At 31.0% G+C, this 15942-nt stretch overlaps 1 protein-coding gene and 1 long non-coding RNA gene across 2 annotated transcripts; one reads left to right on the plus strand and one right to left on the minus strand.

Moving 5' to 3' along the window:
- The first annotated feature begins 5315 nt into the window (after positions 1-5315).
- LOC110605762 (alpha-1,4 glucan phosphorylase L isozyme, chloroplastic/amyloplastic) lies at positions 5316-12951 on the plus strand. The gene is made up of 15 exons (XM_021744402.2): positions 5316-5782; positions 6594-6799; positions 6889-6990; positions 7543-7719; positions 7800-8075; positions 8403-8674; positions 9486-9603; positions 9688-10074; positions 10177-10329; positions 11001-11129; positions 11352-11588; positions 11803-11879; positions 11982-12168; positions 12345-12545; positions 12659-12951. The coding sequence occupies exons 1-15, from the start codon at positions 5572-5574 to the stop codon at positions 12773-12775; spliced, it is 2850 nt and encodes a 949-aa protein (XP_021600094.2). The 5' UTR covers positions 5316-5571; the 3' UTR covers positions 12776-12951.
- A 176-nt stretch (positions 12952-13127) lies between these two features.
- LOC122723112 lies at positions 13128-14022 on the minus strand. Its single transcript, XR_006349970.1, has 2 exons — positions 13546-14022; positions 13128-13367 (listed from the first exon to the last, which is right to left on the minus strand). It is a non-coding gene; the product is annotated as an uncharacterized LOC122723112 (long non-coding RNA).
- Positions 14023-15942: the final 1920 nt, after the last annotated feature.

The raw sequence follows: 15942 nt of genomic DNA on the forward strand, positions 1-15942 counted from the left end.
CTTGCTGTGTCGTATCTCAACCCCCTCGATCTATAAGAAACTAGCCATTATGCACTTGTTATGCTTGGAGCTTGACACTCTTCATTTCCATCCAGTCGCTTCCACTTGGAATTGGCAATGGGCTGTAACGAATTGGGCAAATATTACATAAAAATAATTTAATTTAGATGTGAAAAATATTTTGTGGATATATATATATATTTTTTATCATGCAAGACGTTGCATTGAAAGCCCAAACAGGGCAGAAAAATAAAAGATTTTTATCTTATTTATTTTTTAATAATTTTAGACTTGCATTTTGGGTTGCTGCTGCTGAAGGAGGGATCCAAGGGCTTGGAGAAGTGGGTCAACAGATAATTGCCGTTGCGTTGGTGCAGAAGGGTGGTGAGATTGGATACAACAATGGTGGTAATGGCAGCTGCAGCAGCAAGTTGAAGCGGCGGTGATGGAAGGATTTTGGGAGTGATGTCGATGAAAAGCCATAGTTTGCTAGTGAAGGATGAGGAAGCGGGGAACAGAGTGACCGAGGATTTTGGCTTTTGCGAGGGAAGTAGTGAAGTGAGAATTAGATTTTGCTTCATGCGATTTTAATTTTTAACGATAGCTTTATGCGATTGGATCAGCACAAATCCGGAGTAGGACCAGAACGACCTGCCGTTTTGCTAATAATCCATGTGCGCTGACTTGACTCAATTGACTTGTCTCTGATCATTTATGTACACGTTGCGCTGAAGTTTGCAACTTTGCATGTCGTCTAGGCCCATGGAACAAGTGGACGAGTGGTTCTCGACCGACGCCCAGAACCGGATTTCATTGGCCCAATTTAGGATGATCCTGATTTGAATTTAGTTTTCGAGCAATTTTAATAATCTCCATCTACATTTCAATTTTATTCATATTGTTGGTAAGAAAAGAAATGAAAATACAAAAATGTTATTGGGTGGTGCCATGATTAATGCGTTGTCTCTAACTCATTAAAGCATCTTAAACTTTAATTTCGTGAAATAGTTTCACCCTTTTATTTATTAGCTATTAACACTAAAGGAAATAGATAAAAAAAATTATTTAAATTGATTTAATATTTTCTTTAATAAAAATATTTTCATTAAATAATTTTTTTAAATTTCACAAATAATAAAAAATATGAAAAATATTTTCTCAACCATTCAATTTTTACTACTATTCTGCTTTGATGTGATAAGATAACAATATATTCATGCTATTCATAGATAATGGAAGCTATTAATACGTTCTGACCTAGATGATGTATCATAATTTTAATGTAAAGGATCCTTCTAAGTCCTATGCACTCGTATAAATTTAGTTGTTATTATGGATTTGAACTACAATTATTCATTAAGTTATGAAGCAGCAATTCAAGTCAAGTCGAAGGAGAATAATGTGTTTATCTTACAATACATAATAACTTATTTATAATCAACTCAACTTTCACATTGTGAAAACACCGCCGCATAAAAGAATGTACAATTGATTCACAAGATAATAATATTTATGGTGTAAACCATAATAAAGATTAATTAATTCAATTGAAATACTCATCTTAATTTATTGAGAAATATCAATTAAATAATACTTGATATATTTTATATAAAAAAATTAAATTTTATGATGAAAGAAATAATTAAAGAAATAAATTTTATGATGTCGGAGTCTTAAATACAATTTATAAGTTAACAGTTACATTAAATTATATAATTAATATTTAATAAATTTAAATAAATAATTTTATATATATTTACTTAATACGACAAATGATATATACAGTTGAGTGTTTTTTATAAAAATAAAATATCATATCGCTTAGCCTAAGATATAAATAATTTCACCTAAACTTTTCGATCGATTAAAATATTATACATCATTTATCTGTTACATTTTTAATTATTTTTTTTTCAAAAGTTGATTTCATTGTATATTTTTTTCAAAAAGAGAAAAGGCCTTAAATCCGTATAATATATATAAGTAAAATAAAGGAGTCAAACAAAAAAAATACATGATAAAGTTGAGCTCAATCCTAAAAATTCAGAACTTGACTTAAAATGTGACTCAAAGGCAATGAAGTATTTGGATGAAGGCCATCGCACATCGTCTGCAATCACCGATTACTAGAATATACAGAAACCATGTATAAGAACTTGTATCTGCAGTTATAATAACCTTGGAATGCCATGGACAATCCATTAAAGTCTAAAAGGGAGACAACCAAAAGAAAAAGAGGTAAACCAAATCCTCATGTTATAGCTGGCTACAACGATCAATCACCTATAGACTGTATTAAACTACCAGCTAAGCTGAGCGGGCAAAAGGTAATTTCAACCACTACAATCATTGTCTAAACTAGGGAGATGTGCGCTTTGGTGATCTAACGCTCCTCTGAAATAAAACTTTCACGAGCCACTATCACAAACTGTTGATGGCTTAGGACAAAGGGAAGCATATATCCATGAAGCTACTGTCTATATGCAAGGAAAAATAACAAAAATATTAAAAAACTAAATAAAAAGAAAACACATATCAAATATTCTCTCAACAGTAATCATAGATTAGTAATTTTAGATTTTTCATCAAAATTAAAGATGATAGAGAAAAATAAAAAAATATTGCATCACTTAAAATTGAATAATATTCTGTTCAAATTAAAATAATCGATTTGAATTAATTCAAAATTTTAATTCAACTTTATATTCATCTCAGTTTAATTTAATTTTAATTTAAAAAAATTATTTTAATTCAATTCGAATTTAATCAGCAGAAATTTAATAAAATAAAAAATTTAATTAATTAATTAATAATATTATAGTGAAACCAAATACTAACCAATTTTAAAATATTTTAATTCAATTTGAAAATATTAAAAATAAAATAGAAAAAATAAAAAATCTAAGTTAACAAGATCAAATGAATTTGAAATCGAATTGAATCAAATTAATTTGATTTATATTAATTTCTCTTTCTAATTCAATTTGATTTTCAATAAAATACTTGAATTTTAATTTTTGATTTGATTTTCAATAAAATACTTGAATCTTAATTTTTGATTTATTCCGTTCAATTCAATGTGTTCAGAAATAGAAAAGTCAACTCACTTCAATTTTTAATTTTTAATTTATTCCGTTCAGTTTAATGTATTTAGAGATAGAAAAGTCAACTCATTTTTCGAATAGGGAAATAAGTGGAGGTTTTTTCTACCCAAATAGGGCGAGGAAGTTTATTTTCAGAAATCTCAATATTCCAAAGTAATTTTTACGGGTATAAATAAATTAAAACGTTCATAAGTTATTCGAGATTCGATTTGATAAAAACTCGACTGAACTTGATTCGATTTCTAAACGAGTCAATCTCGAACTTAATTTTTAGAATCGTTTGATAAACGAGTTAAACTTGAACTCTATAGTATTCAGTTCGTTAAGACTCGTGAGTTCGTCTCATTTTTTAGTTCATGAGCAGACTTGCGAATAGACTCGTGAACAGTCTCGTAAACAATCTCGTTAAGAAAACTGAAATTATTATTATAAAAAAAATAAATTCAAATCCTTCATATACTTTTATGAGTCAAATCTAAATTTTTTAAAATTCAGTTCTATATAGTTTAGTTACACTCTTAAATTTACATATATTTGGATCATTAAAATTTAAAAGTTGATTTTTATAAGTTTATGAGCTAGTTTATAAATATACTTATTTAATTAAAATTATTTTAGTTTTAAACTTATTAATTTTAAACTAAAATTTATTATATATATAAATAAATTGAACTACTCGTTGAATTATTCGAAACTAAACTCAACTCGATAAAATCTCGACTTGTCTAAACTCATTTGCTAAACGAATAAATTTTAAATTTTTTAATACTCGGTTCGAGTTCGAAATGAGTAAAACTCAAATTCAGTTCGAGTTCAAAAAAATTGTAACAAATCAAATTTGAATTTTTCAAAATTCGGATCCACTCGGTTGATTTTCACCCCTATCCAAAATCATTTAAATTTATGTATATATATATTTTTTCAGTTTAATCATAACTTCGTTTTATAAATTTAATTTTCATTAAATTTCCTTTTACCGTTGTAATAAATTTATAGGTTAACAATAAATATTTATTTTTTTACCATCCATTTTCTAATTTTATTCTCTCTTTTATTTATTTTTTTATTTACTATATAATTTTATTGATTATTGATTATTTTATTTTGATAATTTAATTTAATATGTTTATATTTTATTTTAAATCTATATTAAAAATTGTTTACAAATAATAAAAGTATTAATTAGTTATAATTTTATTTCAAATATTAATAAATAATTTTAGATAGTATTTTATATAATTGTATACATTAAAAAAAATTTTTAGATAACTATTACTATATTTTATATAATATAAAATTTTAGTATTTAAAATTTAAAAATATTTTTGAATGTTAAATTACAAATTAAAAAGAAGTTATTTGCCCCATCGTGCATTTTATTTATTAATTTATTTTAAGTATAATATAATATAATACTTTTATATTTAAAATAATGATATAAAATTTTCCAGTTCAAAAAAAATGATATAAAATTTTATCAGTAATAAAATTATTTTTAATTATTTTTTTTATTTTAAAGATTAATAAATAAGTTTTAGATACTAATTTATATAATTTTAATAAATATATTATAACGGTGTGATGCAAATTGGTCCAAAATTATTTTCAACTCATTTTGTATTTGATTTAAAATAATTAATTTAAATTAATTAATAATTTTAGGCTAGTGGAGGAACATGATATATATATATATTCTTTTAATTTTATTAAAAATAATATAATAAGTGATGAATTATTGAAAAATAGACATTCCTTTTAACTTTTTTTTAATTAATGCATAAAAAATATTAGTTAAGAATAAAAAAATTATTCTAATTATCTTTGATTTTATTATTTTTTTATGAGTAATTGTAATAATTTTATGTAATTATAATTTATTTATTTTCAGTTTTCTTACCTATTATGAAATGAAATTGTCCACAAGTAACAAGAGAATAGAAAGAGAGATACTTAGAGAGAGAAAATGATAAAGAAAAAAATGGAAGAAAAACAAGAGGAGGGAGAGATTTCTTTTTAATTATGTTAATTTAGAAACTTGCAATTACAGTAAGAGTAAGTTTAATAAATCTAATTTAAAGTTTGAGAAATTGTAAGGTAGAAATTAAAATTAAGTGATAAAATTAAAAAAAAATACATTTTTAGTAATTACCGTGAAATTTACCCCCAACTCCCTGCTATTGTTTAGCTAACAATAGAGATGACAAGAAGTGATCATCCGCATAATATTCAAATTGCAGAATCCGTCAACGTGGGACTTCCTCCATTTCGGATATGTAAAAACTAAGTCCATGAGAGATTACGAAATTTTTTGCTCCTTTTTTTACGATTGAACGTTGAATCTGAGCAACCGTCTTTCCCCACACGCTATATATATACTCTGATCACTCATCACTCATCACTCATCACTCATCACTCATCACTCATCACTCATCACTCATCACTCATCACTCACTCTGAGAGAGAGAGAATGGCGACAACGACTTCACATTTCTCTGCGACTTCGCATTGTAATTCTGTTTCGAAGTTGGTCGATTTCGGTTCCAGAAGTGGTGGCAAGTGGAGACCGAATCTGTTATTAATTCGGACCTTGAGGTCCCGGCCTCATACGAGGTCGTTTTCGGTTAAGAATGCTTCTGGCGAGCAGAAGACGAAACCCAAAAATCCGATCTCCGACGGAGGTTTGGTGTCTTCTTTGGTTTATATTATCTGCTGTTTTGCCTAATGTTATTCTCTATATTCTGTTTGTGTTAGTGTGTTGTGGGTTTGAACGTTAGTGATGAGTTTGAGATGGTGTATACGTGTGGATGAAAGTGAGCGGATGAGAGCTTCCGGTCTGAATGTCTTTTTGAGCCTTTTCTTTGTGCTTGAAATTTTGGTGTTTACATGCGAAAGCAATAACTTAAGCATCCATCATTTCTCTTCCAGCGTCGGAGATGTTGAGAAAATGACGCTTACTGGCGTTGTTGATAGGACCACCTCTTACATTATCTTGTTAGTGTTGAAAAAGGATTGGGACCCACCATCTGTTGGATTTAGTATGCAAGATTGTCAAATTCATGCTATTTGACGATTTTAACTAGCCACATCTTTCCAATCAAACTTGATTTAGTAAATAGACAATGCTAACTGATCAAACTGGCTTCTTCATATGTTAAGCTACTAAATCATGCACGGGTGTTGTGTCCGGATCCTTTTATTGATGCTGACTCCATAATGTATGAGCGGTTGCTGGAAATGTAGCACAGCAAAAATTAAGCTATTTGGGTTGTGTTTATGCAGGGTAGAGGGCTTTTCTTCTTCTAAATTAATAACACAAGTAGTTCGAAATTTCTAATTAAGGAACAGGAAAAAAGTATAACTCTTACTCCTAATTTTGCAATAGTGAGGACACACGAAAGATTGGAAGTATTTTACTTAACGTTTTTTTAATAGTATTGCAATATAGATATCTTTCGTTTTCACTTGAATATTTTGGCGTATCCTCTACAGATGCTTCATCAATCGCCTCAAGTATCAAAAACCATGCAGAATTCACCCCATTATTTTCCCCTGAGAAATTTGAGGTTCCAAAGGCATTCGTTGCAACTGCACAAAGTGTTCGTGATGCTCTCATCATAAATTGGAATGCGACATATGAGTGCTATGATAGATTGAATGTGAAGCAGGCATACTATCTGTCAATGGAATTTTTGCAGGTTTATCATGACTTCCTGCTTGTGTTCCAGCAACTGATGATTCCTAGTCTGAAAAGGATTATGTTAGTCATCATGATATTTTCTTGCAGGGTAGAGCACTTTTGAATGCAATTGGTAATTTAGAGCTGACTGGTGCATATGCGGAGGCTTTGACCAAGCTAGGACAAGACTTGGAAAGTGTGGCTCGTCGTGTAAGTTTTCTAGCAGCTTTCTTCAGTATAAATTAGTTGTAATTTATTATTATTATTATCATTATTTTTTTGGGGGGGGCGGGGGGTGATGTTTGCTTTTGAATGGCAAAGTTTGAAAATTGGAACAATTTGTCAATATATCTCGTATTGACATTGGAGGGTTGATGCTCAAATGGTAGGCTTCGTAGCATGTGAGGAAAGTTGCAGGTAGATGGGATATAGAATAAACCCTATAGAGCTCCAGTTTGTGGCTCATAGTTATAAATTAATTTTGATTTGGCAAGTTTTCCTTGCTATAACTAAATATCTGCTTTAAAAGTTGCAGGTAGATGGGATATAGAATAAACCCTATAGAGCTCCAGACCTAGTTTGGGGCTCATAGTTCTAAATTAATTTTGATTTGGCAAGTTTTCCTTGCTATAACTAATATCTGCTTTAAAAGCCCTCATAATTTGATCTGGTATAGGCCAGTGGTTACAGGAAAGAAAAGGATTCTCTTTAAGGCTCTACAGGTGTTTTTACTGGCTAATTTCATTCGTCAAATGATAACAGGAGCCTGATGCTGCACTTGGAAATGGAGGTCTTGGGCGACTTGCCTCCTGCTTTTTGGACTCCATGGCAACATTAAATTACCCTGCATGGGGATATGGATTAAGATACAAGTATGGCTTGTTTAAACAGCGAATTACAAAAGATGGTCAAGAGGAGGTTGCTGAAGATTGGCTTGAGGTTCCTTTCTGCTCATTATCTTTTGCTTCAGATGATTCCTTTAAATATGCCTCCTGGTTAATCATGTTTTCTCCTTGTAGATGGGTAATCCCTGGGAAATTGTGAGAAATGACATTTCATACCCTGTAAAATTTTACGGCAATGTTGTTAGTGGATCTGATGGAAAAAAACACTGGATCGGAGGAGAAGATATAATCGCTGTGGCATATGATTTGCCAATACCGGGTTATAAAACTAAAAGCACTATTAACCTGCGACTTTGGTCGACTAAAGCTCCAGCAGAAGATTTGGACTTGTATGCTTTCAATGCTGGGGAGCACACTAAGGCATATGAGGCCCTAGCAAACGCTGAAAAGGTCTGAATTTCTTATTAATATTAATGCCCTCATAAAGAAATCAATTGATATGTGCACATTTTTTCTAATTGTCCAGTTCTTACTTGCTGGAGATATTTCATTCTCCTATTCATGTTAATCTTTTAAGTTTATGGCTTCCACTTTTCAGAAATTTAATACCTTGTAATTGTGTGTTTCTTCTTTTTACGCATTTATGTTGCTGCACTTCATCGTAGTAGCTTTTATCAAACGTTCCTTTTTGTTCTGCTTCTGCATCTACCTGGCCTTTGCGGGTAAAAAAGTATGTCAATTTATAGAATAATCATTCCAATGCTTTCCTTAAATTAGATTTGCTATATTCTCTATCCTGGGGATGACTCATTGGAGGGCAAGATCCTACGTTTGAAGCAACAGTATACCCTATGTTCAGCTTCTCTCCAAGATATCATTGCACGTTTTGAGAGAAGATCTGGATCAAAAATAAGATGGCAAGAATTTCCTGATAAAGTTGCAGTGCAGATGAACGACACTCATCCCACTCTCTGCATTCCAGAGCTGATGAGAATTTTGATAGACGTGAAAGGCTTAAGCTGGAACGAGGCCTGGAACATTACTCAAAGGTATCCTTTGTTTTACTGCATTCGTTTTGCTATATCAATAAAACAACCATTCTACTGAGATCTACGTTGATTTTTTATTGCAAAATAATTATTTGTTAGTTTGAATAATTTAAGTCCGTAATTACTTGGGTTATTCTTACATGAGAACACTTGGGATAAAATCCAAGAAAATTGTATGATCTAGCGTTATCTCCATACGTTTGGGTAGCTAGGATTGGATCTCTCTATTTCTTAATGCAATTGACAATTGTTTTGATGCCTAAAAACTTCAAAAGACACTAGGAAAGCAAAGATCTACACTTACCTCTTGAAGATCGAGGGTGATTATCTTTGGAAAATTTGAACATGAAGAGCCGGATTGTTGTGATGTGCGTGTGCTGTTAGGTTCTCAACTTCAGTGGAATGATAATTGTGGACTTTTCACTTAATTACTTGTCTATAAATCGGAATGAACTAGTTAATACGTGCAGTTTGAAATAACTGACATGTTACCTTTTTGTTTATGGATTTATTTAATTCTTCTGTTCTTTTTAATTTTCTGGTGTTGTTTGCCAGTGAATTTCCCAGAATGTCTAATCTCAGCTGTTCCTTTTGGCTTTGTTTGCTTGTGTTTTTGGGTTTTATAGTATCTGAAAAACAAAAGGGAAAAACAGGAAGTGAATATTTATTTATCTACCGTTAGTTCCTTGTCTAGCATTGGTTGTTTGCACTTGGTCTTTGTTGATCTTCACTCTCCTAACTTTTTTATTTGCAAATCTTAAATTTTGTATCTTGTAAGTTATGACCTCATTTGCTGTTGATTATGTACCAGAACTACGGCATACACGAACCATACTGTTCTTCCTGAAGCATTGGAGAAATGGAGTTTAGATCTTATGCAGAAACTGTTACCGCGGCATGTAGAGATCATAGAAATGATTGATGAAGAGGTAATACTGGATATTCTAAACAAAACCCTGTTTCTGTGGCGATATGCTCATCTTAATTCTAGTTTCCGTCATTCGATTTTGCAGCTGGTAAAGTTCATTGTTTGTAAGTATGGAAAGGCAGATCCCAACATTTTAGAGAAAAAACTGAAGGAGATGAGAATATTAGAAAACGTAGATTTGCCTTCATCCTTTGCCGGTTTAACCCTTAAACCCAAGGAAAGCTCTGCTGCAGCTATCAGTGAAGCAAGCAAGCTGAACGTAAAAGATGAAGTGGATAGTGGAGATGAACCACAAAGCAAAGGTGAACCCAAGAGCAAAGGCACTCAGAAGAAGGAAGAGGTGATGGCTGAACCACCACCAAAGCTGGTCCGCATGGCTAATCTCTGTGTTGTAGGCGGTCATGCAGTAAATGGAGTTGCTGAGATACATAGTGAAATAGTGAAGGATGAAGTGTTTAATGCATTTTATGAGGTAATCTTGCTTTATTTTCTTGCAGGACAATGCTTTCTAAATGACTAAGTGAAAATAGTGGAAATGTTTATATGTCTGATCCCTATGCTCCCGTCCTAGCAGGTGTGGCCCAATAAGTTTCAAAATAAAACAAATGGGGTTACTCCAAGAAGATGGATCCGTTTCTGCAATCAAGATTTGAGTAAAATTATTACTGAGTGGACCGGATCTGAAGAATGGGTTCTAAATACTGAAAAGCTGGCTGAACTAAGAAAGGTAATCCACCATATATACATCTTTTATTTTTGAAATTCTTTCAATAGGTAGACTACTCTATGACTAGTTTTGAAGTTTTTCAGACGGGACATCATTTTATACCTTGTTGCAATATCAAGTCTAGTCTTCTAGGGACAATTGACACTTTTGGGATAAAAAATGTAGGTCATGTCTTGATACTGTGTTGGTCTCGAACAGAGGTAGCAAATGGATGAGTCTCAATGGGCGTGGGTTGGATTCTAAATGGCTATGGGTTAATCGCCCATGTCTTGATAATATGTTGGTCTTGAGCATAAGTAGCAAATGGATGAGTTTCAGTGAAGAATAACGGAACCTTTGCTGATCCATTAATAGATTCTTAGGATTAAGTTTCTTTAGAAAATTAGGAGCGTCAAAATGATTTAACTATAAATGTTGTACTGACATAGACTATTCTGGATTTGAAGTTCTGATTTGAAGTATAAGCTCACAAATAATTCCATCTTTTCAGTGGCTAGGTATCGTTTTCAAAGTAAAATGTGATATATTTGTTTGTGTGGGTTCTGGAAAATATTCTGGTTCTTAAACTAGCAGGTCACTTTGTTTGATAATTAATCTAAATATTTACCAGATTGACTTGATTACAATGTCACTGCATGTCATAATCAAAGTTATGCAATCTGTGCATACAGTTTGCAGATAATGAGGATTTCCAAACCCAGTGGAGGGCAGCTAAGAAAAGCAATAAGATGAAGGTTGCTTCGTTACTCAAAGAAAAAACAGGCTATTCAGTCAGCCCTGACGCAATGTTTGATATCCAGGTAATTTTATTGAAGTCTTCATACTCCTATGAATGTAAGTTTGTAAGTATCATATGCTTTAGCAAACAGATGAAAATACATAGAAACTTCAGATGAGAAGCAAAATTATTTGGGGGTGGGGGGGTGGGGGTGGGGGTGGGGGTGAGTGTTTTGTTTCTTTGATTGCTTGTTCTTCATTTGAATTGGCATTCCCTTAGCAGTTGATGAAGTTATTGTGTACAGGTGAAGCGTATTCATGAATATAAGCGACAACTGCTGAATATTCTTGGAATTGTTTATCGCTACAAGAAGATGAAAGAAATGAGTGCCGTAGAAAGGAAAGCAAAGTATGTTCCTAGAGTTTGTATATTTGGTGGAAAAGCCTTTGCTCCTTATGCGCAAGCCAAAAGGATTGTGAAATTTATCACGGATGTCGGGGCTACAGTTAATCATGACCCTGAAATAGGTGATTTACTCAAGGTATAGCTTTAACACTTAATATTGATAGCTAATTATGAATGTTTGTACTCATTATATATGGATTTTTCTGTTATTATTTCATCTGAGTTAATCTTGGTATTCGATGTTTGTTTTCTTTAATTTTAGATGTACATCGAATCAATCGCTTGCAATAAGTTTCATTCTATCACTAAAGAGGAGTATGCTATATTTGCTTTTCCTTATTAAAATTTAGGTTGTGTTTGTCCCGGATTACAATGTCAGTGTTGCTGAATTGCTTATTCCTGCAAGCGAGCTTTCACAGCATATCAGGTAATTCAATTTTATTCCACATGGTTTCCTGCCGACTTATATTTAGAACTATGCCTGAAAATAGCTTTGTGATAATGAGCACTATTTTTCCTTTTCTTGTAGTACTGCTGGGATGGAAGCCAGTGGAACGAGCAACATGAAGTTTGCTATGAATGGTTGCATCCTGATTGGGACCTTAGATGGGGCCAATGTTGAAATAAGACAGGAGGTTGGAGAAGACAATTTTTTCCTCTTTGGTGCTAAAGCTCATGAAATCGCTGGGCTGAGGAAAGAAAGAGCTATGGGGAAGGTATGCTGAATGAACCAGTTAATTTTTGGCTTGAAATTATTCTTGACTAAATTTCTGTCATTAACAAAAAAAACACTATCATAATGATCTTATTCAAGAGTTTTCGATGTACAAAGTGAATGCTAAAATAGATGACAAAATGCTTATCATTTCAATCATGCTAATCTCTTATACAGTTTGTTCCGGACCCACGATTCGAAGAAGTAAAAGATTTTATTAGAACTGGTGTTTTTGGCTCATGCAACTACGATGAACTATTGGGATCATTAGAAGGAAATGAAGGATTTGGACGTGCTGATTATTTCCTCGTTGGCAAGGATTTCCCCAGCTATGTAGAATGCCAAGAGAAAGTTGACGAGGCATATCAAGACCAAAGGGTGAGTTATATTAATTTGACGTGGCTTACTTGTTCATCTCAGTTTTTATTTTTATTTAAATAATTGGATAAAAAATCTATGTCATATTGAGTAACATCTGTAACTGGTGGCAGAGATGGACCAATATGTCAATTATGAATACAGCAGGTTCGTACAAGTTCAGCAGCGACAGGACGATCCATGAATATGCCAAGGATATTTGGAATATTAAACCTATCTTATTGCCGTAGTCACCATCACTTGAATTGCGGCGTTGGTGGTGCCACTAGCTCATGCATGATTGATTTGCTCACATTCAGCCAGGTTGATTTGCCTTCCGGAATTAAATGTGGCTTTAATAATATCGATGGTCTAAATAATTTTGAATGTAAAGCTCGACTTTGTAAGAAAAAAAATTAATCATAATAAATAAAGTTTCAAATTTTCTTACTTTTTGTTTAATATATCTCAACTCCCTCAATCTGTATGAAACAAACCATTATGCATGAGAGAGGTGTGCTTGGATCTTGACAGAGTCTTCATTTCCATGGCTTACTTCTAAATAGTAAAAAATTTAATGATTAAAATTAATAAAAGAATTAATTAATAAATGTTTTAAAACGTTTTAAAACGTTTTAAAACTACTACGGAATTTTATCATGACATAATAAATAGTTAATTTTCTATAAATAAATGTTCTAAATATTCCTTTGCTGTGTAACAGCTCAACAGCAATATCAGAAATTAAACAATTACGAACTTGTGGGCATGAGAGAGGCATGCTTGGATCTTGACAGAGTCTTAATTTCCATCCACTTACTTCCACTTGGGATTGGCAATGGGCTGTAACGAATATGGGCAAATATTACATAAAAATAATTTAGATGTGAAAAAAAAAAGATCGCGGATAATTTTGTTTTGTTTTTTTGTTTTTATCATTCAAGACTTTGCATTAAAAGCCCAACCAGGGCAGAACAATAAAACAAATTTATCTTTTTTATTTTTTAATAATTTGACTTACATTTTTGGGTTGCTGCTGCTGCTGCTGCTGAAGGAGAAGTCCAAGAGCTTGGAGAATTGGATCAACTGATAATTGCTGTTGCAGTGGTGCAGAAGCGCGGTGAGATTGGATAAAGCAATGGTTGTAATGACAGCTGCAGCAGCAAGTTGAAGTGGCGGTGATGGAAGGATTTTGGCAGTGAAAAGCCATTGTTTGCTAGTGAAGGATGCGGAAGCGGAGAACAGAGTGACCGAGGGTTTTGCGAGGGAAGAAAGAAAGTGGCAGAATAAATTTTTGGCTTCATGCGATTGGATCAGCACAAATCCGGAGTAGGATCAGAACGACCTGCCGTTTTGCTGCTAATCCACGTATGCTGACATGACTTGACTTGTCATCTGGTCATTTATGTACACGGTGTGCTTAGGTCTGCATGCCATCTAGGCCCATGGAACAAGTGGTTCTCAGCCGAGGTCCTCTAGGCCCTGAACCGGATTTCATTGGCCCAATTTAGGATGATCCTGATTTGAATTTAGTTTGCGAGCAATTTTAATAATCTCCATCTCCATTTCAATTTTATTCATATTGTTGAAGAAAAAATGAAATATAAAAATGTTATTGGGTAGTGCGATTATTAATACGTTGTCTCGAACTCATTGAAGCATCTTAAACTTTAATTTCATGAAATAATTTCATCTTTTTATTTATTTAGTTATTAACATTAAAAGAAAAAAATAAATATTTTTGATGAAAAAAATTAAAAATTTAAGGGTAATATTGATGAAGTACCTAATTAATTTATTGAAATATAAATAAATTAAACTGTTTATTAATTCGATTAGACTCAACTCAATAAAAATTTGATCAGTTTCAATTTAATTTTTAAATAAGTTAAATTTAAATTTAAATTTTAAATTTATTTATTAAATAAGGTAAATTAATTTTACAGTATTTGCTCATTAAAACGATTTGTTTTTAAATTTATAATTAGATTTGTAAATAATTTTATTAAACTGACTGAGAATAATATCATAAAATAAATAAATTCAAATCCTATATATACTATTATGACTCGAATTTAATTTTTTCAAAGTTGACTCGTACATATTTTAATTATGTTTTTAAAAATTATAAATATTTGAATCTTTGAGATTTAAGATCTTACTTTTTTATAATCTAATTTGTATATATATTTATTTAACTGAAATTATTTAATTTGAAAAATATTAGTTTTAAACTAAAAATAATATATATAAATAAATTGAACTGTTTTTAAACTATTCGAGACTAAATTGAATAAAAATTTAATTTGTTTAAGGGTAATATTTTTGATGAAAAATATTAACACTAAAAGAAAAAAAATTAAATATTTTTGATGAAAAAAATTAAAAATTTAAGGGTAATATTTGATGAAGTACCTAATTAATTTATTGGAATGTAAATAAATTAAACTGTTTATGAATTCGATTATACTCAACTCGATAAAAGTTTGATCAGTTTCAATTCAATTTTTAAATAAGTCAAATTTAAATTTAAATTTTAAATTTATTTATTAAATAAGGTTCACAGCTCATTTAAATGATTTGTTTTTGAATTTATAATTAGATTTGGAAACAATTTTGTTAAACTGATTGAGAATAATATTATAAAATAAATAAATTCAAATCCTATATATACTATTATGATTCAAATTTAATTTTTTCAAAGTTCACTTGTACATATTTTAATTATTTTAATTATGTTTTTAAAAATTATAAATATTTGAATTGTTAAAATTTAAAATCTTACTTTTTTATAATCTAATTTATATATATGTTTATTTAACTGAAATTATTTAATTTGAAAAATATTAATTTTAAACTAAAAATCATATATATAAATAAATTGAACTTTTTAAATTATTTGAGACTAAATTGAATAAAAATTTAATTTGTTTAAACTCATTTACTAAACAAGACAGATGGATGCAAAGTGTGCTGAAACTATAGCATTTCGGGAAGTATTGAGCTGGATTAAAGAGTGTGGATGAGATCGAGTTCTTTTTGAATTGGATGCTCAGGTACTTGTGATGTCAATTAATTGTGTTTTGTTAGATGATTTATCGTCTTTTGGCCTTTTGGTTTAAGATTGTAAACTGCTTCTATCTAGTTATGAGGAAGCAAAGTGTGTTTTTGTTCATAGATCTGCGAATGATGTCGCTCATGTTCTAGCAATATCGGCTCATTCTGAGTCAGGTCAAGGAGTTTGGATTGATATCCCTCCTCCTCATATTGTTTATTTGTTCTCTTTGAATTAATGAAATTTTCTTGTTATTTAAAAAAAAAATAAGACAAATTTAAATTTATTAATACTCGATTTGAATATGAAATACATAAAATTTAAGTCCAGCTTGAATTCAAAACAAATAAAATTTAAATTTAA

Source organism: Manihot esculenta, chromosome 2, assembly GCF_001659605.2.
Source record: "Manihot esculenta cultivar AM560-2 chromosome 2, M.esculenta_v8, whole genome shotgun sequence".
Classification (NCBI taxonomy): Eukaryota; Viridiplantae; Streptophyta; class Magnoliopsida; order Malpighiales; family Euphorbiaceae; genus Manihot; species Manihot esculenta.